The sequence below is a fragment of the Molothrus ater genome, chromosome Z (assembly GCF_012460135.2).
Source record: "Molothrus ater isolate BHLD 08-10-18 breed brown headed cowbird chromosome Z, BPBGC_Mater_1.1, whole genome shotgun sequence".
Taxonomy (NCBI): Eukaryota; Metazoa; Chordata; class Aves; order Passeriformes; family Icteridae; genus Molothrus; species Molothrus ater.
Window position 1 is genome coordinate 7,664,816 of NC_050511.2, and position 25,554 is coordinate 7,690,369.

Sequence of the window (25,554 nt, forward strand, 5' to 3'; positions counted from 1 at the left end):
ATCGAGGTCTGCCACGTGGGTGCCAGGGACAGTAATGTAATGTTCCACGTGAGCGTGCAGGAGATGTGTTCAGGGATAATGTACTTACACAGATAGAGAATTTTTTTAATTCCAGGATTTTATCAGATCTGGAAAAATGCTGAATGAGTGGGTCGCTGCAATATCAGTGTATGGCTACACTATGATGAGGGAGCCGTGTTCCTTCTCTAACATCCACTGTAATTGTACAGCCTCTGCAAATAATTAACTGAGTCTAACCAGACTCTTTTGCCTGCATTGAATCTGTATTATCAGTTCACTCCCTACCTCAAAAATTAATTTTCACTCTCAGACCCACACCCCTTTATTATAACAGATAATGTGACATTTTATCCCAAATAATTTGGTGGGAATACCAGAAAGAAAGGAGTTTCAGCCTGTTTGGGAAGAAGGGGAAAGTCAGGGGAGACAAAAACTGCAAGAACATTCAGTCCCCATGCTGCAAGTTATAAGCTGATCACGTATACATTCATGCATACACATGTAGGCGTAGTCATCTCACTACTGCCACGTGTTGTGGTCTGGTTTCAGCAGCCAAGACTTTCCTAGCACTGAGCAAGGAGATAAAATTGCATTGCTTGATCCCTGGAACCCTGTGCCCAAAACGTGTGCTTGCCCTGCTGAACTGGGGCTTTTAGGGGCAGACACAACCATGACATTTTCTTCATAGTCCTATAGTCTGCTCCAAACTGGGCTGTTCATCTGGGAGCAGACACACAGGGAGATGCTGAATTTTGCTAACACCCCTCCACTTTATACCTCAGCATCTCTCAGAGCTCTCAGCACTCCATCCTTTAGCCCACAGCCAGTACTAACTCCCAGGTATGGCAATGCTGCCTGACGAGGGGTTTTTCTTCAGTGCCTTTGTGTGACACCAACCCAAGGATACCCATGAGGCAAGGGATGGTTAGGCAGAATAGCCAGGGGGTGGCAAATGTAGAAGTGGGAAGGTTACACAAGCTGTGGGTGTAGTTCAGCCAACAAGGAGGAAATAAGAATTGAGCTGAAGTCTCCCATTAGTTGGACTCCCAGCACTCTGTCACCATGGAAAGATACCTTAATTAGAAGTTCCCAGCATAAGCATTTATTCCAGATAATCATGAAACTTAAGACTAAATGTGTGTCTGGTAAGGCAACTTCTTGCCAGGTGCAGGTTGCTTACTGCAGTGTCTTGTACTCTGAAGCGAATACTCTTCGTGGCCCAGGGCCAGAAGCAGTCCTTTGAGCTGAGAGACTCCTCCCGCTTGGACAAACAAGATACAAGGGTTGGAAAAAGGGGAAAGTGACATTTCTACTTGGAATGAACCTCTCAGGAACTCATGTCCAGTCCTTTTCAGAGCCTGGAAAAGTGGTTTTTGTAAGTTGCCACTTATACTGAGATAGCACTTGTAGACTCTAGTGCTGGCTTGAGAGCACCCAATTCCTGTGAAGGGTTTGAAGACTTTGCACAGTCTCATATGGTCTCAGTATGGACAAAGCACTGAGAGAATGCAACACAAAACCAACCACAATTGAACTGATGAAGGCTTAAATGAGATTAAATCAACAAGGAAACAAAAGAAGTGTAAGTGCTGTCTTTATTCCGTGAAAATATAAAAGAGCTAATCTGAAAATAAAATCCCCATGCAGAAGAAGCTACAGCAAAAAGGACTAAGTTGCAAACCACTGCTGGGGTTTGCTGTGGGTTTTGCTCAACCCAGCACTAGTGAGAGTCAGAAAAGTACCTTCTCCAGGATGAATCCTGATAGGACAGGAAGGAAGATCATGTGTGGAGGGGCACTCCCAGCACTGTACACCACGCTGTACATGGCAGAAGCTGGTCTGCATTGGAACCGTTTCAGCTTTATGTCCATCATCCCCAGGCTGTTTTTTCCATCTCCTACCATGGTGCATTCAGAAATGGTGGTGCAACCCTTCATGGCGGCTTTCAGAGACAGTCCACCTGTGCAGGGGAAATAGAAGAAATGCATGGCACGTGTCAGGGGATCCAATCCCCAACATTAATCCTACCCTGGCCAGTGCAGTCCCCATTTCCAACCTAAGAACTACCAATTCATTATGTCCAGTTGGTTCCAAACCCACCAGCACTGTCTGTTCCCATCCCCTGAACAAAGCTGAGGAAACAGCAAGGCCACCTTGGTTTCCTTGAAATACAAGTAATTTAAGGTTTGTCTTCTTTCTTTCTGCTAAATAAATATGACTTTTAAAAATTCTAAGCATTTAAATTTAAAAAGTGAAAATGTTTTAAGTAGTTCCCTTTCTCATGTCTAAAGATTCTCCTGCCCAAACTTTGGCTTCCTAAAGAAACCAGAGCTGTGTAGCAGTACACCAGGTATTCATTGTCTCCTTCTCCCTCATGACATTCAAACTGGATGATTTTCTCTAAGTCACATTTGACATGGAGTTGAGAAGTCTCAGTGACAAGATGGCCTGAGCCATATATTAAGAGGAATTAATTCTCAAAGTCTTTATAAGATTTTAGCCAAACCAAGAGAGAAACTTACTGACAGGCCCACTGAAACCTGAACTTGTCCTTTGCCACCACTGGAGCATTTACAAGAGGAGATCTGAGCAGGTGCTGAGTGCCTAACTCCCCATTCAGATATTCTTGCTCCTGTTGCTTGCTTTTGCTAGTGTTGTTCATGTGTCTCTGCTATGCAGATTATGGAGCTCTGGAATACTTTGTTGGATTATTTTGTCTCAGTTTATCACACTGCACAGGCCTTCCCCATTCACAGTGGCTGATCAATCAAGTTAAGACAAGCTGGGAGGATTTTTTATTTCAGTCGTACACTGAATTAATTTTGCCACTCTATTTTCATTGCTGTGACTATGAAAATTCTTATTTTCCTTCATGTTGTCTCTGTGAAATATGATCTAATTCAGGGTTTGGACAGCACATTAATAAAGTCTATAGGAAGGACCTTCAGGCATCACATCATCACCTAGCAATATTATCAACTCAAAGGAACTTCATCCATAACCATATACAAGATAATTGTTTTTCAGTCTGCTTCTACAGCTGGTTGCTGCCCTTTATTTCCATGAGTTTTTTCCTGCCTGCTGGAGCACAGGTGTGCCATGAGAGGTGGAAGTCTTTTACCTGCAGCTGGGGTGGAAAGGAAAGTGACCAGAAAAATTGCTGTCTACTTTTCTCTGTCTAATTACAGGACCTGAGGTGGGAAAAAGACTTCTGATGGAGCTGTTCAAAGGCTGGACTTCAAGGCAGGAGACCTGTCCCTTTCCTCATGCAGAAGCACCACTGCAACAGTGTCTTGTCCCACATGACTGGTATTACCCCATGGGAAAAGCAATGTTTCTGCAAAGCTCCATCTGAACTTCCACTGAGCTGGCAACTGGCTCACATCCAGACTCATCTTCATACATCCTAGCTAGGCCCAGCAGTTCAGGGGCTTGGTCAAGTTGTTACACACCCAGGTACCAGATTGCCCCAAGAAACCAGTTCCACTCTAGATCTCAGTTATGCCATGCTATGAAGAATTCCAGCAATTATCCATGCATGACTGGGAAGAAGGAAAGGAAAACAATGCCTGCCCTTTGATGAGCTCGAAGTTTTCAGTTTTCAGCTTTAAGTTCCTTGTATCTTCCTCTTTTTTTTATTTCACACCTTTTGCCCGTTCTTATCTCAGTAGTGCTTTATCTTAGACCAGTTTCAGCCATTTTACCAAGAAGATGAAAAACAGCCCCAAATGATAGGCAGTTACCTGCATTCATTAACCCAGCAAGGTCAACGCATTGGTCTTCAGATCCAGTGCAGTTTACAACTTCATTGCCACACTGAAAGGAGTCCACGCTGTAGCAGGCAGGACACTGGTATCCATTGGGCACGTCATTATCTGGTGGCACTGGAATGAAAGGCAGGGGCTGTAGCTGGTTTCAGTAAGGGAATGAGAGGAATAACACAGGTGATGCCCTCACCATGGGATGGATCAGACAGAGAGGGGATGGGCTATAAGGAAAATAAAGAGTTTACATGACACAGAGGTGGTCCGACAGTCATCGCCCGTGCAGCAAACCAAGTGGCTCTTTGCTTTCACCTTCCCATAGTTCACAGTGACAGGACCAAGGTTGCAGACATGGGATGGCAGGCAGGACTTGATGGATGAAGAGATGGCCATACCCCCTGTCATGAAGCAGAAGGCAATGCCAAGTCGTTCAACACAAAGTAACTCACTTCCCCGCCTGGTAGTTCATGTACCATCTTCTAGGCAGCTGTCCCAGGGCCTAAGAGGGACCCCTGAGCCCCCTGAGAAGCATCACCAGTGAGCCAGGACACTGCAGAGATGATGGTGTGACACGTACCTCTGACCCATAGCACAGGCTTGCTCAGCCTGTGTAAAATCTGCAGAGTGCACAGTCCATCCCAGCCACAAGCATCCTGACGTGGTCAATTCTGGTCTACCCCTTCAGCCAAGCCCAGAAGGTGTAAAGGGGAGCAGAACAGCTAAACTGAGTGTGCTTGAAGGAGGAAAGGTGGGTGCAGCAGCAGAAGAAGGCAGGCACTGGAGCTGCCAGCACCAAAGCTGGTAGGATATGAGCCAGACTCCAGTTTAAAGGCAACAATCACATCACTAAGACTGGGCGATGACTGAGGCCTTGCCTCTAACACAACCGAGTGTCCAGCTGTGCTAGGGCTCAGCACCAGCTATGACTTATCAGCTACAGGGACATGGTTACTGGTTGATAACATTTCCTCTGAGGACAAGGTGAAAGAGCTGGGGTTGTTCAGCCTGGAGAAGGGCAGGCTCCTCTAGTGACCTCATAGAAACTTCCAGTGCCTAAAGGAGCTACAAGAGAGCTGGAGAGGGGCTTTTGACCAGGACACGAACTAATAGGGCTAGAGGGAATGGCATCAGACTAAAAGAAGGTAGATTAAGATTAGATATTAAGAAGAAATTCTAGACAATGAGGGTGGTGAGACACTGGGACAAGCTGCCAGGGGAAGCTGTGGGTGTCTTCCATCTCTGGCAGTGTTTAAGATGGGGCTCTAAGCAACTTGGTCTACTGGAAGGTCTCCCTGCCCAGGGCAGGGTGTTTGAAACTAGATGATCTTCAAGGTTTCTTCCAACCTAAACTGATTGATGATGATGATGATGATGATGATGATGATGATGATGATGATGATGATTACTATGATAAGGTGATAGCTCAGCCCTGGTGGCACTGCATGATTGCATGGCGTCCCCATCCCTGCTTGAGGACAGGCAAGCTTCTCTCTCCACACATCACTGGTGCATCCCCAGTACTGGGTGTCAGTACCTTAGTGTAAGTCATGGTTCAGCCTCCCAACTTCCTGACTCAACTACTCACCTTCACCAGAATTAAAAGCCAATGTCTCCCCCCACTATGAGGTTTTGGTCCTTCCCTACACAACTAAGAACCAAACCCTCCCAGTAGAAAACTGCTTATCAAAATAGAAGAATAAAGAGCTTTTCCTATCCCAGACTATCCTGAACTCAGGGTGATCTGTCAGTAAAAGAAAAATGAACTGGTTATCCAAGGATGGACCATACTACCAGTGACAGAAGCAGGGAGAGAAAGGCAAGTCCCCAAGCCAGCCCCCCTCTGAAAGCCACACTGGCTTAGAGGATGTCTCACCTATTAGGACTTCATGCAGAATAATGCCACAAGTGTCCTCACCACCAGTGCAGGTTTTCACGGGGCCAGAGCAGCTTTTTCCCATGCTGTGACATACCTCACACTGAAGGCAGGTCCCTGGGGAGAGGAGGACACATTCCTGAGCAGCAGTCATAAGGAATCTCACTTCCTCTTTCACTGATGTTTGATTTCAGCATTGATCAGCACTTTTCACATTTCTCTTCCCTTATGTTTCATTGTGCAATCTGTGCTGGGCTTTTCCAGAGTTGCTGACAACAGCAGCCCTACAAACCTCTTCATCCTGGCAGGCACTTAGGTGTTCCTGGATTCACAGACCCCAGATTCTCTCTTTGTAGAGAATAAGGGCACCTGAGTGGCTGGGGAACAAGAGCTGCCAGCAGGTACTGGCTGTGCTCTGTACAAACTGCAGGCTTTCTCTGTAAGCATTATCTCTTCGTATATCTCTTTGTAGGGATTAGGGGAAACCACTTCACCAGATACCTGCTGGAACACTTTAAGCTGACCAGAATGTCAGATACTCTTCAGGAAACACTTGGAAAGGAATAGCCTGTATTTCAACAGAGAGCAAACAGGATCTCTGCCATGACACACACCCACAGAGTCCAGCATGTCGCTGAACAGGTCCAGGGCATGTGTCACCTCCCTAAACCCAGGTGCCAACTAAGGCACCTTGCAGTGGCCATGCCATCTGCTGTGACCCAAGTCCTCCAAGACAGCTGTGCATTTCTGGAGCAGAGCTGAAGGACAGCTGAGATGACATTGCGTCCAAAATGTCACACAGCCCTGGACGTGAGTAAAATAAATGAGCTTGGAGATCGATTCAGCTTACCAAAGGTCTGGCTGCCTCAGGGTAACCTGAGTCACTCTGGTGCCTGTTCTGGCTGTACCACCAGTGAGCACCACACAAAATCAGACTGCGAGCTCACATTGTAAATGCCAGCACACTCATCTGCACATTGGCTCATAGGACCAGAGATCCCCCAAGACCAGTCACCCTCACCCCTCTGCAGTGCTAATCCCCCAAGATGAGGAGGGTTCATGGCTCAGATGGCAGCAATTGCCTCGCACACTCCATTCCCAGACCTCTTTCATGTCTCACAACCCCGCTGGTCCCAGTGAAAAACTCACCTGGGTCCAGGAAAGCCAGGAGGAAGCTGAGTCCAAGGGATACCCTCATGCTGATGGGACACAAGCACAGGGAGCTGCCAAGTCTCACCCAACAAAGCACTGTGTGCCACAAGGGCTTTTAAACTGGGAGGAAAGGGAGTGTTTTAGGGAAGTAGAGGTTGGGGAAGTTTTCTGAACAATATATTGCTGGGCAGTAACACCAGTGTTTGCTTTTTCTTTTAAAGCATAGGTTTTGCCTTTTTATTGTCATGAGTGATGCTGTTTGGTTTTTCCCTGTTTGGAGCGTGCATCCTGTGGGGTAAGACTGGCTTTCCTGGTGATACTAGGTTTGTCTCTGGTAAAGACTTTGAACAATGTTCAGCCTCCACCATCCATATGGATGATGGAGAGGAAACCATTTGAAAACCCCTGCTGTGCTCTCACTGTCAGGCCCAAAGAAACAAAGTACAGCCAGGAGCAGCCAGGAAATTCCCCTGTTGAGTTTTTGATGGCTGGTTTCCCATTTTGTCATTCCTATCATAGAGTCAGGAGCTCTCATGCTCACAGTACAGCGGGAAAGCAGCAGTGCCAAAGCAGTGAAATTCCTCTCCAAGCTACAGTGCAACTTCAGTTTGCAAAGTGACTGCCAAAGCACAGCTTGGAGCAGGCTCAGTCAAGGGTTCTCAGGGCTGAATACGTCAGAGCAGAAAAGCCAGTACTCCAGGGTTTGTGTTTTGATATAAAACACTTGGCAGTTGATAAGGAAGTCTCCTATTGTCCTTCTGGGCTTTAAATTAAACAAAGTCAGCGTAGAGAAATTATGGATGCAAGACAACCTGGTCCCAGATCAGGTAAGGTTATAGCAGTTTTCCATGCCCTGGCATCTCATGATGGGCTAATGACAAGTGGCAATGACCAACTTGCCATTGGCCCACAGGCTCCCTGCCTCATGGGCAGGTTTTATCAGGATGTGCTGCCTCACTGAAACCACACCCTGCTCTGAAGATATCCTCTTGTCCTGCACCATATTGGACACAGACCCTCCAGGACTTTTTGCATTGACCGATGGGAAGAATTGAAGTGCCCTCATGCTCCTTTCCCATTTGAGACTAACCTCTTCAAAGAACAGTTGTCTTTTGACATTCCCCAATATACTGAGTAGTCCAGTGGGACCACTTTCTTAGCTAAGCCCACAGCACTGTAAGAATGGGAATCACACTGGGTAAGAGCCTTGGTCCCCCATTGTCCATAAAGGTGATATCACAAGGAAACCAGGGAGAATTATATCTTCACCCAGAAATTCTTTTTCAGCTCAGAAATGGTCTCATGCTGCAGTAGATCTGTTAAAATGAAATCAAAGCAGCCTGTTCAGGATTAAAATTAATTGGTCTTAAACCAATTAATTTTAATCCAATTCTTATTGGTCTTAAACCTCACAAAGAATAAAATCATGTCCCCAGGCAGGCAGGGGTACGTAGATTGGGGTGATTCTGCCATTTGACTAAATATGGGACTGCAGATACAGATAGGAAGATGAGAAGATGTGACTGCCTCTGGTGATTTTAATTTCATGCCCTTTCATTTAAGATGATTAGTGAAGTGCTTGGGGGCTTTCCCTGAACAATATGAGCACACTAGTCTCACCGAATCATACAGAACTCACCTGTTTCCCACCTCTCAGGGAGGGAGGATATGAAGCTGCAGCCTTTTCATGTGCTCTTTTAGAGATGAAATCAAGCACAGCAAAGAGGAGGCACCATCCACAGCAATAGGAGACCTGGAAAATAAGACTTATTAGAGAAGATGAAAACAAATGTGATCAGGGGACTCCCAGTCACATCATATAGGTCTACAGGAAAACAGGGCTGGATAGGAAAAACTGTCATGGGGGGTTTACATTAGCTATTGGGGGAATTTTCAAACAGTGACAATAGTGAAGCTGATTGCCTGGGAAGGTGTGGATCCTCCATCCTGGGTGGCTTGGAAAAACAGACTAGACCAGTATTTATTAGGGGATTAGATAAGTTGATAGGATCCTGCTCCAGGGCTGAGAGATGGATTAGATGCTCTCTCTCAAGATTCTTTCTAAATTGGTTCTTATATTTTAATTTCATGTATGAAGTGCCTGTCGCCTGCAGTGTGTCCATGTTTCCAGAAGGAGAGAAGGATGATAACACAGCAGTCACATCTTCAGGGAGGTGAGACAGAGGCTGGGGAGGTCAGAGAAATCTGTGAGACAAGATAAGTTAAAAATCTAACCCTGAAAATAGCTTTGGTAGGAAGGGGAGATGAAAAGGGACAAAATGAAAAGGAAGATCATTCTATGATCAGCAGAAGAAAGACATTCATCTAGATGCTAGAGCATCTAAAAAAATATATGTGATTTTGTCCTGCAGAGTTGTAGCAGAAAATTCCAATGGGTTTCATAAAATCAGAGAATCATTTGGGTTGGAAAAGACCTTTAAGAACATTGAGTCCAGCCATCAATACAATAGTGCAAACCCTACCAATAAACCATGTTTCTAAATGAAATATCTACATATCTTTTAAGCACCTCCAGGGATGGTGATGCCACAACTTCCCTGGGCAGCCTCTTCCAGTGCTTGAACACACTTTCTTTGAAGAAATTTTCTTAATATCCAATATAAATCTCTCATGCCACAACCTAATGCTATTTTCTGTCATTCCAAGAGCCCAAACATAAAGGTATCTCTTCAAAGCATGAAAAGAATATATCAGATTTACATCAAAGCTGAGTACCCAGGTCAGAAAGCTCTGAAAAATAAATCAAAGTGACAAAATTGTGACAAAGAAGGTAAAGGTTAGAAAGAACTGAGGTTAACAGTTCCTGTAGGAGATGCTGAATGAAAGCCTTGCACAGTCCTAACTGGCGTTCAAAGGGAGGATTCCTAAGGGAGAATTACAATGTTGGCTTTAAAAAAGAAGAAATGAGGTCAGAGCTAAGGATAAACCCTCTGATGGTGAGATCAGCTGGGGCCAAGAGGAGCACCCTCTTCCTCTGATGAAACACTTGAGAAGGAACCAGGAGGAGAGGATGTGTCTGGGTGAAGAGCGAATCCAACAGAGCCCTGGACCCAGGCAAGCACAGAGTGGCTGCCAGCCCTCATCCCTCACAGTCACTGCAGCACTGTGACAAGGGCTCCCCTCCCAGCAGCCCAGAGCCAGCAAAGCCCTTTCTGCAATGGCAGACAAATTGGTGGTCAGGATGAAGCCCTGTACACAAGGCTCAGCTGCATCCAAAGGGTCACCCAGAGTACTGGCGGCCACAGCAGTACTCTTACACAGCAGTACCCCTTACCCACATTACCAGGACATAGATCCTGAAAAAGGCTGGAGGGACCATCACCATAGCCATTTTTAACCACAATGTGTCTCCTTTTCTTCTTCTCTTTAGAAGACAGTGCTAACTTTCCAGCCTCACTGGGCTAACATTTGGGCTATGCTAACATGGGGCTGTCTGTGACTCCAACAGCTCTAATACCTCCAGTGAAAGAACATTCCTGAGTAATACCTCCAGTAAAGGAGCAGTGTTCCAAAAGCCCAGGCACGGGTTCTGTGGGAGCAGTAGAGCAAAGGTGTCTCCTTACCTCTGCTTAACCATGATGCAAGAAGACAGAACCACAATGTATTATGGCATTTCAATGGTGAAGTCATCCAGCCCATAAAAAAAGCTGGAGAAGAAGCCTCAAATCAACCCATTTTCTGAGCTGATTCCTATTTCTCCAGAACAGAGACTGACAAAAACTGTCTGGTTAACCAGGCAAGGAAACAACACAACAACTCCAACCATTCCATGCAGGGGTTAGCGCATCCCAAAGCAGGAATCTCACCATGTGCTTGCTGACTATGGGCTGAGGAAGTTTTCACAGAATCACAAAATGGTTTGGGTTGAAAGGGGCCTTAAGGACCATCCAGTTCCAACCCCCTCTCACCTTCCAGTAGACCAGGTCAATTTGACAGTCATTTGTCTTAGCTGTGACTGCACAAATAAATGAGCCAGCCAAGGGGTAGGTCAGTATAAGTCTAATTGTCATTCCTGATATGGAGCTTCCCAAGGTATCCCCCCAGCTGTGCTCCCCCCAGTGCTTCACCAAATAACTCTAGGCCAGAAAGAAGGGGATTTTATTGCCTCTCCACACCTACTGCTGATGTGGAGTCAGTGCTTGAACCAGGACCTGGGGAGGGAAGGCTGGTGGCACCCAGATGGTTCAAGGGAGCAGAGTCACACCCATGGGAGTCAGAGAACCACGAGTTTGTCAGGAAGGAAATTACTGTGTGTCTGGAAGAGCAGCATTCCTGTAATAGGGTGCCAATTTTCATACACTGCTTTTCCATGTGGACTTTACATGGCATGGTGCCAGTGTCAGGTCCCCGGTGGCTGCACTGAGCCTTCTCCTTGCATCTCTTCCCAGACAGAGGCTCTTTCCCTCTTCCAGCCAGTGCTGGATCTGCCTTTCTTAAAAATACCCTTCAGTGTTCACTTTCCAGCCAGCCAGGTCAGTCCTTTACAGTGAGAGCTCCTGTTGGCAAAGAACTTGTGAACCAGGGAAGAGAAGCTGAAGGTTAGAATTAATATTAATGTAATAACAAAATACTGCTTCCTAAATGCTTTCTTCTGTGGCTAAAAAATATGGTAGTTAGCATGTTATTGCACCTGTGCAGCAATACTCATGAGAAAATACACAGAATCAAATTGCTGAACATTATCAAATCATGAAACTTCCTCTTTCGAGAGATCAAGACATTTAAAGGAGTGCAAGGGACATTTTATTTTACCTTTGACACTATGCCATTTATGCCATTAACATTGCTGAATTGTTGGCACCCTGACTAGTAGTAACCTTCTCAGCTGGAATAATCGCCAGGGAATCCAACTGTTTTCAAATATCCTGAAGGAAAATAAATTTGCACGCACATTAGTGTGTTCAATGAACTCCCTGTTCCAGCATGAGTCATCAGCAATGTTATCTTTGAGCATTCAAGAAAACAGCAACTGTTTAATCCATCGCATGATGTAGAAAGTACATCTTTATTAGATATTCACACCTTTTATTAGACATTCATATTTCAACCTCCTCTTTGGTGAACTTCTCCAATGTGCAACTTTACCAGCAGCAGAGCTCATTCACTGAGAGAGTTCCAGGCTGGCAGCTGAGGCAGGTCAGTTTAGCAGTTTTAACTGGTATATCAAGCCAAAGTTAATGCTGCATGACCTGGTATAAAAAAAACAATGAATACATAGATGAACTCTTTTAATACAATATTAATATCCACACATTATATTTATGGTTCATGGGAGTGGTTAGGAATCTCAAAATGGAAGAGAAAGTCAGCGTTTCAGGAATCATGTCTCAGTGGGCTCTCAAGTAACCTGGATCTGCTCTTGTCTCTTGAAAAAGTGGCCTAACCACAACCTCCTGGCAATTTGATTTAATGTGTTCAGATGGCTTTGTTTGCTCCTGCTTTATGCACAAAAAGTCTCCCATATAGCTGGAGCTGATGATGAAAGTCCCAGGTCCTGGGAAGGCAATGGACAAGTGGCAGCCTCCTACATCCCACTGGAATTTGTGAAGGAATTAGTGAGAACAGTGGGAACCTATACATTTCTTTTAAAAGCCTAATTTTGTGGGGGGAAAAAGGGAGCCAGCCAAAGACAACCTGGTGATGAGGCATTGATACACTGCAGGTGCTAAGCTGATCTGGGGGATTTTGGAGGACAAAGATCCATTCAGCCACTCATCTACTTCCTTCTGGCTATCCACTGCACCCATCTGCAGAGCTCTGGCATGGAAACCCTCCTTAAAACAGACTACATACTTGGAAACAGGAGATGTGAATTGGCAAAGGCATTAATTTTTGCCCTGGACTGCATTTTTTTCTGAAAAAATATCACTCTATCAGTTTTCTACCCTCTCTTCGTCTTCAGTCAATTACTAACCAAGTCTCACCGACAGGAAAAAAGATTTTATCATGAAAAGCAGGAGTCACAAGTGAGTAAAACTTGCCTTGGAAATGGACAAATCAAGAAAAATAAAAGTAAATTGTTACTGCTAGGCTTGAGACAAAAGGCTATGCTGTGGCTACAAACTCTGCACATGGTGGGAAATATTTGAAAGCAGGCATTTCTTTGAACCTTTACACAGATGCAGACTGTCTGTTTTACACTGGAGATCTTTGAAGTGTGAAGATCCAGACAACCTCATTTACCACTTTTTCTTAAGCTGAAGTGATCTGCAACTAAATGAACCCTCCTTACAATTTTTCACATTCCATCTCTTAGTAGTATGATGTTACTCCATCAATGCCATCCTTTTCTGTTGCAGGACTTTTCCTGAGTCTGGTGAAGTCATCCAGCCCATAAAAAAAGCTATAGAAGAAAACTCAAATCCATCCCTTTTCTGAGCTGATTCCTAGTTCTCCAGAACAGAGAGACCTAGGATTATGCACACATCATCCCCAGTGACCCCAGGTGTTACGTGCTTTTCAGCATCAGTTTCTGTCTCCTCTTGCCAGGCCTTTTTTGTGAAGCATCACACATTGATAAGGAAGAACCTGGAAACACATGCCCTGCTGCACAAGGAGATATGCTTTCCAAGTGATGCTCATCTTTCCCATCCCTTTCCAGTCCAACATTATTCATTGATTGATATTCATCATAAAATAAAGGTATTCCCAAATAAGTATGACAGCACTAAGAAGATCATGTTAGCTTAAAGCCTGCATTGGTCTGGGCATTTTTATATCATCAGTTACTTTCAGAAAGCAAAATCTGTTGTTGGATTTGTCTGGTTGTTCTTTCATTCCCTCACACATTCATGAGGAAATGCATCCATGGCACTGGGCAAGGCAAGCCTCCAGGCAAAGCAACTGTTCGACAAGTTGTAGTTCTGTGGATGTTCCAAACTGAAATAGAGTAGTTTTAGATAAGATATTACAAAAAACCCCCATATCTTTACTGTGAGGGTAGTGAGGCACTGGAACAGGTTTTCCAGAGAAGCTGTGGAAGCCCGTGCCTGCAAGAATTCAGGACTAGACTGGATGAAGCTCTGAGCAACCTGGTTTAGTGAAAGGTATCCCTGCCCATGGCAGAGGAGTTGGAGCAAAATGATATCTCTAAGGTCCCTTCAATGCAAACCATTCTGTGATTCTGCATTCAAATATTACTGCAAAAATCAAATAAATATCCAGAAACAGCCAACAGTGAATGACAGGGGTAGAGATCCAAGCAAAATTCCAGAGCACTCAGCATGGAGGTGCCTGGGGTAGCTGAGCACCAGCTGGAAGAGCTCATGGCACAGCACCATGTGGAGACGTGGGTTCAGGTCCCTTGAGCAGGCTGGATGTGGGGTGCCACGCTGGCCTCCAGCATCCAGAGCAAAAGGAGCTGTCCAGTGTGGCATGGAGGTGCTCACACAGCTGCCTCCCACCTGGTTTCACCAGTGATTGGAGAACTCTGAAACCAGTGTCAGATGCTGTTGGCCTGTGTCCAGAGCTGTGTGTGCTACAAGACAAATGACCTGGGTATTGCACAGGTTGGAAAGAAGAAGGTAGAAAGCACCAAGCCAGCTGAATGGCCTTGCAAGGGACAATCAAACTTTTCCATGACTTGTGCCTCGAAACCTGTGATCAGTTTTGGGCCTCACATTACAGGAAAGACACTGAGATGCTAGAGCATTTCCAGAGAAGGCAGCAGAGAAGGGCAGGGTGTGGAGCTCGAGTGTGATGAGGAGCAGCTGAGGGAGCTGGGGTTGTTTAGTCTGGAGACAAGGGGGCTCAGGGGGGACCTTCTCCCTCTCTACAACTCCCTGACAGGAGGGTCAATCTCTTCTCCCAAGCAACCTGTCAGAGGACAAGGAGAAATTGCCTCAAGTCATTGCCTGAGTCATGGTACCCCACCCCAGGAGGGGTTTAGATTAGATATAGGGAAAAGTTTTTTCACTGAAAAGCATTGTAAATCCCTGAAACAGGCTGCCCAGGGAAATGGCGGTGTCATCATACCACAGGTGTTCAAAAAATGTGTATGTGGCACCTGAGGGCATGGTTTGGTGATGAATGTGTGGTGGTGGTGGATTGCAAATTGGAATCATGATCCTGCAAGTCTCTTCCAACCTTAACAATTCTTTCTACGGTTCTATGTCATGCTTCTACCTACTCATACTAAAAGGATATGGACCAGGACTTCTCACTCACTAACAAACATCTTGGTTGTGGGGATAAAAAACATTCTGGAAAGGAAGTCTCTCCAGGATAATGTATGATAATGAATACATTTTCACAGATAGGCCCTCACTCTCCTATAACAACCAAAAAGTCACTGGTTTCAGCAAGTCAGGAGATCAGGCTACAGATACTCTGGCTATATGAAATTAAAATTTTACAAGAGGAATATCCCTAATAAAAAGTTTCTTAACTTATCAGTGACATATATGCAAACAAAATCCCCCCCAAATGTGGCCTGTAATCAGTCTGCCCTGTTTTTTCAAGCCTGGGATGTTACAAATGTACCTGATAGGGATGATATACTGACAAATGGCTGGTGTTTCTGTGTCTTTTAGGCCCCAAGCAATCATCTGGGAAACCACAAGATTTTAATGAGCCTGCCCCAGAGACATTAGGTTTTATGGAAACAGATTAAAAGAATTTAACATAACAACTTAATCATGCAGTATAATGAGAAAATAAAAAAAAAGCCATATAGATAAGACATGGGAAATTCCAGCCCCAGTGATATGAAATGTATGGAAATGATAATCAGGTGGATACAGAATGAAAATGAAAACAAATGTGAAAGAACAAAGTATTTAGAACAGGGATTATAAGATTATTAAAAGACTAGGGCAGTTACATATAAGAGGAAAATACCTAATGTAATATTTTTCAAGAAAGTTTTTGTCATCTTTATTTTTTAAGTTTTGCATGAACGTAGAGGGAAAGGTGAAGGAGTACAGCTTGGTTCCAGATCTCTGTTTGGTCTTAAGGAGGACTTGAAAATGTCTGTATCTCAATATGAGGAATGCCAAAATTACATTCACTGGTTCACGGAAAACCTCAATAATGAGGGTCACCTCACTCTAGATTGCAGGGCAAAAAAGGTTTGAAATAAAGATGAAAATGAAGGTGAAGCTGGGAAAGACACACTCTTCTTACACACTCAGATATCGCAAGACCAGAGAAATAAAGGAAGCATAGATTGCACAGCCCACCACTGGGATCTGGACTTCCAAACCCTGTCAGTTTTGTGGGTGAACATCAGTTTTGAGGCACAAAGTGTTGAAGACAGCATGGGACCCCATGCAGAGTCATTGATGTAGCGCTCAAATCTGCTGAATGATGCCTTCAAAAGCTCATGTGAAGCTGCTCCTAGGGGTCTGCTGCAGCTCCTGTGTCAGGCCTGACAGCCACACAGGGATTTTTCAGACACTGTGGAGCATTTCAAATGCTGCCTAAAGGCATTTGGTTGCCCAAACTGCAGTGTTAGCATGCAAGTTCAATCCCACCTGAGGAGGTGAGGTATTGCATGGCCCCTACAATTTTCCCCGTATCAGATGATCCAAAGCTATAAAACCCACAGATTAATGAGACACTCTGAAAGTGCTTTGCATGACACAATCTCTAGGGAAATTTAACTGCAACATACCCAGTTATGCCAGCACTGTGTGTAGGCATAGAAAGAGGCAGCACCAGGTCCTAAATCCCTCAGTGAAGAGACCTAAGCTCAGGTGTGGTGCTGCATCCCCCTGCCCTTCCCTGGCCACACTGCAGCTGAGAAATCCTCACTGGCAACAGCAGCTGGACTCAGCTCTTCTTGAGCTTATTAGAAACAGGCTGCTCCGAGGAGCTGCTGCAGTCTGACAAGCTCCTGTTTTCTTTATGAACAGCCTTGGAAATTATATTTCTTCCCTGAATAGCAGAAACATCCCTGTTCTCACACTTGCAGAGAAAGTGCAGACCCAGACTGTGGCTGGGATGAAACATTCTTATGACTAAAGCCCACTGCCTTGTGACCCTATAAGAAATGGTCCAAAATGAAACCCTTGGAGCTCTCCTGGCCCCAGCAGGCTGTGACCAGAAATATCCATCTGAGTGGGGCCTCTCAGAGCCAGCCAACTCTCATGTTTGCTGTGCTCAGAGAATCACTGGATGACAACGAATCCTACGCCAACACCCCTACTCCTTGGGGCCCAACCCTTGGAGCACTGGGGAGGTGCAAAGGCATCCAAAGTGATCCCCTTAGAGGGAAATCTTTCACAAGTACCTTCCTTGCACTGACTCTTTGTCAGTGTGCATGCACATGTGCATATGTTAGGGTAAATCTTGGAGAAATGCTGCTTTCTTAGATGTTTAAGTATCTTAGACATCTAAGTTAGGCTTGTAAGTACAGTCATAAGCTATAAGCTAAGTTAAATAGGTAAAGTCATAAGTTATAAGCTAAGTTAAATACTGCTAAGTGTTTGTTCTTTTGCTAAAATGCTAAGTTTAACTTCAAAGTTATAAATTAGGTTAAACACTGTTAAGAGTTATTCCTCTGTTAAATTGCTGAGGTTAAATTATAAGTTAATTTTAAGGTATAAATTAAGGTTAAGTTATAAGTTAAGCCTAAGTACTGTTGCGTGCTGTTAGGATTTTAGGCCATATGCCTTTTTATCCTTGCCCTCACTCTCCTTTTGTCTCTCACACACACATCTGGATAGTTTCTTGGCTCATTTCTGTTTTGATTGGCTGGATTTTGCTTAATTTTGCTGTTGCTTGTTTTTCCTTGGTGTGCCTCAACTGTCCAGTGAGTAGTAAAGTGAATCTTGCCAATGAACTTTGTCATGCTGTTGCTCAATAGTAAATCTGTTTTTTACTGATACCCTTGCTGGTGATTCTTTAAGTGATTTCAAACACTCATGTGTAACAACAAATGAGCTAAGTGAGCTCCTCATGGTCTCTTGGACAACATAAATACCCTTCCAAAAGTAACCCTGCAAAGTACCTGCTGCTTGTACTTGCATCACTCATTCCCCATGACAGTCCCACTGTGGTGACAACCCTGTGTGGCAAGGTTGGAGACAGTCAGAAATGTCACCAACTCTGAAAGCAACGTACAGGTGAGTCAAGACATAGCATCCTGTGGGGGTAGCTCCAGCTACTCTGATCTCTTGTTATACCCACCGTTGCTAAGGGAATAGCTTTTGTGCTTCACGTGGGTTTGCAGCTATCAAGATCTGCAATTTATGAGGCAGAAAATCACTGTGGAATACACATCTTGACCTGCCCTTTGTCTGTGCCAAGGAATAGATTTTTTTCCTGCCATACTGGCCTGTCAGAGAGGAATAGTTCTTTGGTGTGGAGCTGGGGAAGCAGAAAACTATTGCCCTCTCCCTATGCATCCCAGGGGCTCCTAGTGCCAGAAAAAGAAGCTGTAGCCATGTGAAACAAAGCTGTGGTGCAACTCAAGTTTACCCTGTTGATAGAAGTGTATTCCAAGGATTAGCTCTGATCTGGCAGGCTTTGTTTTGGATCAGACCCAGCACAGAGTGTACTGTTCTGTCTCTAGGTCAAATCAGGTGTAATTTGACTGCACTAAGCCCTTATAGTATCTCACCATGGCAGTTAAACCAAGATCACATCTTCCTTCTCCTGTATTGTCTGTTCTGTGTGTCCTTCTCCTTCTATTTCCTCCTCCTTCTCCCTTGTGCCACTGCCAGTGCTCTTGTGCTCCCCTGGAAAGGCAGTTCATGGAGCAGATCTGATAACCATCCAGCAATGAAAAGGGAGATGTGTTCAGGGCATGCTGGCAGGGACAGAGAGGACAAGGTTGTAGCTGTCCACATTTAGCTTGGCTGACACTGGCAGGGAACCACACACCAACTTTGTGCATGTGCTTAGTCAGGCACATATAAAAACATTTCTGTTGCCTAAAGTCTGTTTTACAAATCTTGGCTAATTGAATTTAAATTTATTCAGAACTCAAACCCTGTTTTGATTCAAATCTGTGTTGTAACATGACCGAGAAGCACACAGGCCTGGTACAGAGGGAAGCACAACCCCCTCCTTCAGTCACACAGTCCCTGACTTTTTTTGCTGGGACCTTTTGCAGTATCTCAGGTTCAGCTTCAGGGATGTGAGCCCACCTCCATTATGGACTGAAAAACTCAGTGAACCTCCTGCAAAGGAAGCTAAAAAATTAATTCCTCATCACATGGGGCTGAACTGACATCACTCAATGCTTGGAAACTCAAATATGCCATAGCTCTCTTATGACATCCCCATTCCAGGAATTATCTGGTGATTCCCATTTCTTAGACCTTCCTTTGCCCTAGGCTGTCCAGAGTCTGGCTTGCTATAGATTCAAAGCTAAGAGCATTACACTTAAGCTTGCCACCAATAGTACCATATGCCTGTAACATGGGATCCCCTACTGTGCTAGGCTGACATACCAAAAGGGCAAATTTCTTTCTTCTCACTTTGCTCTGTACTATGGGCCCATCGTGTCATGGTCAAAGAAAATGTGTTCCTCTTATGGACCGCAGACAGAGGTTCCATGAGGGGGATGAAAAAATCTGCCTAAACCAAAGCCAGGATTAAACCAGGGTAATCCTGGACTATAGGCCAGTGTCTGCTTATGCAAAATGCCTTTGGCCTCAAAGGAAATGGCTGTCTAATTAATATCAGCAGAATTAGCATGTGCACGATTTGTATGTGGTCTCTGCCAAGGTTACAGTCGGCAAGAGCAGACTTTGCAAAGAGCAGCCTGCTGGCAAAGCCCCATATTTTCCTCTGCCTTGAAGCATATCTCCCCTCATTTCAGATATTCTCCTCCACCTGTGGTCTTCTCCTGCCAGTTCAAAAGTCCTCACCCATGGGGCACATTAATCCCTTCAGAGTCAGCCTCTGCATCCACTAGGAAAGAGAGCTGAGTCCCTTATGCAATATCTAATCAGTACTCTAAGCCAGAGATGGTTTTTGTCCCCATTTCAGCCTGGAGCATGGATGCAAGACACAACTAGCTCAGAGCTTTAACAAGACATCACCAAGATGAATCATTACTACTAAGTTATGTGATTATTTAACAATCTGTATACATAACTGGATGAAATGAGCTCTATCTCCTGTCTTCTTTCTCCTTTGTCCAATCTTCCCAATTATCTTCATCTTCTGAAGCCAAAATCCTTTCAATACCTTCAGCTTGCCAGGGAGAGCTGCCCCAGCTTGCTATTTGAATTATAACACACCCTCTAGAAAAGTCTCTGGCTCAGAATTCACTTAAGTGAGAATATCGCTTAAGTGCATAACAAGAAAAGCACAGTTGGGTGAGTAATTGATTCCATTCAGATTGAAATGGAAAAATCTCGTTGGGTCCCACTCTCGGTTTTCTGCTTCTGTACTTGCTCAGACTGCAGCAGGTCTGTTTTCAGGGGCCAGAGATGAATTGAAGGCTCTGGGCTAGCTTCCCTGCTGGCTCAGGGACACCATCTGGGATTCACAAGCAGCTGCTCCTTTACTATTAAAAAAGAGTTGGGACAGGGAATCCCATGGCTGCACAGGTGGAAAGGACACTGGGGGTTGGAACTAAATGATTTTTAAAGTCTCCTTCAATTTAAAAAATTCCATGATTTTATGATGGGAGAGAGACCGTTTATAAGATTATGTAGCGCAGGAAAATGGGGTCTGGCTTCAAACTGAAAGAGGGCAGGTTTAGATCAGATATTAGGAGAAAAATCTTTATCGTGAGGGAGGTGAGACACTGGCACAGGTTGCTCAGGGAAGTTGTGGATGTCCCATTCCTCAAGTGTTTAAGGCCATGTTGGATGGTTGCTCTGAGCAACCTGGTCTAGTGGAAGACATCACTGCCCACAGTAGGGGGATTGGACCAAGACAATCTTTAACATCCCTTCCAACCCAAACCATTCTATGATTCTGTGATTCTTCTTCTTGGGGCCTTCTCTGAAGGGCTTTTTTGCAGTGGGGTGATGTTCAGACACTCAAAACTTGACTGTAAAATGTGAGATTGAGATTTACCCCAAAGACACAGCACAATTCTTGGAAAAGACACTTGGAGGAAGACCACCAGGAGCCAGGTGCCTCCCAGGGGAGGAAACAGAAGGATCTCAGCACCATAAGGAAGTTGAGATCTCTAGATTTTTATACCGGAGAGGAGCTGTAGTGGTGCAATTTTTCACAACAAAGATAGATGGAGGTAAGCTGCGTCCTTCTGTGCCTCCATGCAATTATGGCCACCTGATATGGAGCAGCTGTTTCTTGTCTTGCCTTGACCTATCTGGGACTGAAGGATCTCTGACAAATTTTTTGCTAGGTGCACATGCAGCACCTGCCACAGAGGAACCTGGAGGCCAGCAACCTTGTCAATCTACTAAGGAGACAATAAATTTGGCATATACAATCTCAAAGGACATAGAGTAGAGAAAGAAGCCTCTGTGAGGGCAGGGACTTCTTCTTTAGCAAAACCAACCAATTTGTGTTTGCTTCATGTGTGGGGAGGAAAGACTGTGCAAGAGCAACAACAGGAGCAAGTGTCAGCTTAGCCATGTCTAAACCAGACAGGCCTTCTTGTCCCTCTGACATGCCTATCTCCAGCTATCCTAGCAATATGTCTGTTTTTCCTTTGCAGATGGCATGTTAGAATACAGGACACAGATGGACCCAGGATGTAAATGGTGTCAGCTCTGAATGCACAGTGAACACCAGCCACCACATTACAAGAGTTCTGTGCTCACAGTACTGCTGCCCTTCCACCAGTGGTGGCAAATAGAATGCCTTCCTTTTTCCACAGGAGGAAGAGCAAGTGCGCAGAAACAAAAGTCCATGGTCCCTATAATACCTTTTGACAAGGTTTGAGGAAAACATGAGATTTGTTAAGAGTTTTACAGAAAGGATTGTGGCACCCCTCACAGCACCACCCTCAATGTAATCCTTCATGACATCACCCTTCTAGAAGAACAACCCAAGGTGTCTTTCCATATGTTCAGGCTGGTGCAGCTGAAAGTGGGAAATTGGCTCAGGACTTCCTGAGGCAAGGGAGGAGGACTTTTCCCCAAACATTGATTTTCAATGGATTTCCATCTCTGTTTCTTAATGTGCTTTTTGTGCACTCTTGATTCCCACCAGTTATTCACCCCAGGGCAATCACTTGAGTGTTGCCACTCTATTAAATGTGAATTGAATTAGGGAGGAGGCAATTATCTATGTTGGAGTTTTCCCAGGGTATCAGAGCTGAGATCCTCAGCAATATCTGATGAGATATTTACAGACCACAAGCAATGCAGTCATTATTTAAAATTATGGTGTTTCCCACACTGCTTCTTAGTATGTTTTTGGGACACTGGGCTTCAGAGTAAGTCAGAGAAAGCAGTTAAATCACACCTCTCTATCACAAATCAATAGAATTTTCCTTTGAGATCTCTTTGAGTGCAGATCTGCTGCTAAAGCTTTTTTATTCTCAGGTGGCTGGAAAACAGTCCTTTGACATGAGCCATGTTTTGTGTGCAAATTGAGCACTGACTGAGTCCATGGGAAGGGTCCATCAGCAGTGCAGGTACTGATAATGGATATTCCTGCCCTACCCTGACCTGACTGTGCTATCTTACCATATTCATGGAATCACAGAATATTCGGAGTTGGAAGGCACCCACAAGGATCACCAAGTCCAGCTCCTGTTGTTACTGCCAGACTGATTATGAGCCAACAATGCGCTCCCAGTGCAAACTGGGCAAACCACATGCTGGTTTATGTCAGGACTTTTGTGGCACGCAGAACAATCTCCACTGCTGGGTCTCCAGTTCAACCGGGCTACCAAGAAACTCGAGAAAGAGCAGAGAGCTACCAAGACCAGGAGACAGAACACGTGTCCTAGAAACAGAGTCCAGGGAGCTGGAATTAGTCTGGTGAAGAGTCTGAAGGGGAAATCTACAACAAATAGTTGAACTACAGTGGTGAAGTTGTTCTCCTCAGGCGCAGCTAACATAAGAAGGAGTAACAAAATGAACTCTGGGAGGGTCACGGTGGACTTGAGGAAAAACTTTTTAGCTGGTGTTGCAAAAGCGTAACTAGAGGTCCAGCACTGGATGTGAAAATAATCAGTGACCTATATGTCTAATCACATTCAAAAGAGCAAGTGGGATTCACAAATAGTGCAATTTATTGAATGCAACATGTCAGGGTTTTTGGTCTGCTGGTGATAATGCAGAGCAATTACACATAGCACCAGCAGTACAATTGCTATCACAAACTTAATATCCCATGTCAACACTCACATAGCTGAGGACACAGGGCTTACCAAAAGATGTCCATTCCAGGGAGGGTGAAGAGAACAAACCTGTCAACCTATCCCTGCAATTTCATGTCCAATTCTGATCCTCTGGTTAGATGCAGCACTGGGGTATTTTTTATACTTTGTTAATGATTATTGTGCAAAGGGCTGTGGTTGGGACTGTGATCAAGTCTTCCATTCTTTGTGGGCATGTTGTATAGAATATTTTTGGATAGGAGATGTACTTGACATTTGTGGGTAAAGGGTAGAAGAACGAGACCATACAGTCTATGCCTCACACCATGATCCCATGCACCAATGTCACAGTGACACAAACCACAATGCCTCCATCTGCTTTCCATACTTCCACCTGTGTGTTCCATAGCATATTGAGCTTTGTATTTTCTACATTATTTTACACTTACAACAGCTGGGATGTATCAATTTCTTGAGGTCAGAATTGAAGGCACTTGAGACAGTAGTTCATGTTCGGACTCAGGTGTTTGTTATTTCTTATCAGTAAAACAGTCTCATGAATATGAGTTCTGCAGCCTTCCATTGGTAAGGCACAAAAGGGCTAGCTATCTCTTGTTACAAGGCCTTTTAAGACTAAGCGATCTAATTAAGAAAAGACAGATTATGTTCCCTTTTAACTCAATAACTGATCCCTCAAAGCACGCAATGTGGACTTTTCTGTTTAATTACAAAAAATCACCCAAACCCATGAAGAAGAAGGAAGAAGAAGGTGAAGAAGAAGGAAGAAGAAGGAAGAAGAAGGTAAAGAAGAACAGTTTGTCTCCATCTTAAAACTTCCATCTTACTTCATATTTATTTCTATATTATAAAACTCCAAACTTTAAGTTTTCCACCCTGTGATAGTACACACTTCTAACCAATTACACACCCATAATCCCAGTATTATCAATCAATTTTGGAAGCCTGTTCCATGGCCTCAGGTCAAATGCGGTGTTCTCTTGTGGGTCTGTGCCTTTAAGCACAGAAAGTTTAAAATTCTCAGCACCTAAGATTCCAGCAGGGAGGGAGCCCTGGGTCTGGTCACCAGAGTTATCTCCATCCTCAGAACACAGATAAATCAATGCATGTAAAGTGGCCAGCCTTGTAAATGGCCAGCCTTGTAAAGTGTTGGGGATAGCCCAACTAGTCTGAGCAGGAGATTGAAGTGCAGCTCTCTGAAGATGTCTTCAGACAAAGCTTCTGAGGTTCAGTCTTCCCATCAGCTTTGCCAACTTTTTGTGTGGGTGCAGAGAAGTTCAGTGAGTCGTTTAAGTTGAAAAATAAGCCAGAAAATTATGGTCTGTTTCAGGCAGATACATTCTAGGTGTTCCTATGCCAGCCTGAGAGCTGCGATGAGTGATCACCAGCAGACAGTCTCTGAGTTGCCACCACTACCAACAAAATGTGTACAGGACCATTGGTAACCCAAAATAGCCTCTGCTTCATAGTAATTTGTATTTTGGGATTGACACACCTGCTGGCTTGCAGACTGAGGTGGATTGATGTCCATGTCGCACACGAACAAAAGATTGCAGCCCACAAAACCTAGGTCAGGGACCAGCTGCAGCCAAACCATCCTTGACTTACTGGTCGTCAGATCCAGTTCAGAACGTAATGAGCAAGTGCATGTAGGAGAACAAAAGCCCTGCCTCACCTTATGATAACAATTCAGTGTAAGTAATTTCACAGGCAACAGACCTCCTAATCAAGTCAGTCATGAAAGAGCTCATTCGTGGGGAGAGGAGGCAAGACTTGAATCTGAACAGAACTTCACAGTTAGTTTTGTTACAAAAGAAAGATAAATACTGAAATGTGCATTTTCTTCATGAAGAACAAGTTAAGGCTGCATACCTTATCTAAGAAAAGCATGACAGGACAGGTAGAGAAAGGGGTCCTGGGCTGGCTGTGTGGAGCACAGTAAGAGAGGTGATGCAGGCCAGCTGTGGGATGACTAGTACAAAATGTGCTTTTCTCTTATTTGTCTCTTCTGCCAACACACTAAGCTCTTCTGGTTCGTTTGCTGTCATATACAAATTCTTTGTTTAGTTTTGTTTAGCTTGACTGACGTTGCAGTTCTTGAGAATCAGTGGGTGTGATAATGCTCTCTCGTGCTCATGATAGTGCAGTACTTCAGGAAACAGAAGGATTAGAACCTGTACATCACTCACCTGCATGGACTAAAATGACAGGTAATGGAGAGGGCATTTCCAGGGAAAGAAGGCTTTTCCAGGAAAGGTCTTTGCAGTGCAGCAGGAGCAGGAAGACCTCTGAGTTCCCCTATGAAGGCTGTGCTGTAGGTCTTACAGTGTCTGTGACCTCAACCTCCAATGACCCTGGCTCCATCTGGAATATCACCAAGGTATAAAATGTGTGTTTCTGCTCTCACACTTTCCTCAGCTTAAGTCAGTTTGTCTTCTTTTTCCCTTCTTTTGAATAATAGCATTGACTAACCCAGGAATAGTGGATAATTTTTAAGTGTT

At 44.5% G+C, this 25,554-nt stretch overlaps 1 protein-coding gene across 1 annotated transcript; it reads right to left on the reverse strand.

Moving 5' to 3' along the window:
- Nucleotides 1-1,598: 1,598 nt before the first annotated feature.
- LOC118699399 (phospholipase A2 inhibitor NAI-like) lies at nt 1,599-6,924 on the reverse strand. The gene is made up of 5 exons (XM_036403398.2): nt 6,808-6,924; nt 5,659-5,775; nt 4,034-4,183; nt 3,765-3,905; nt 1,599-1,981 (listed from the first exon to the last, which is right to left on the reverse strand). The coding sequence occupies exons 1-5, from the start codon at nt 6,854-6,856 to the stop codon at nt 1,752-1,754; spliced, it is 687 nt and encodes a 228-aa protein (XP_036259291.1). The 5' UTR covers nt 6,857-6,924; the 3' UTR covers nt 1,599-1,751.
- Nucleotides 6,925-25,554: the final 18,630 nt, after the last annotated feature.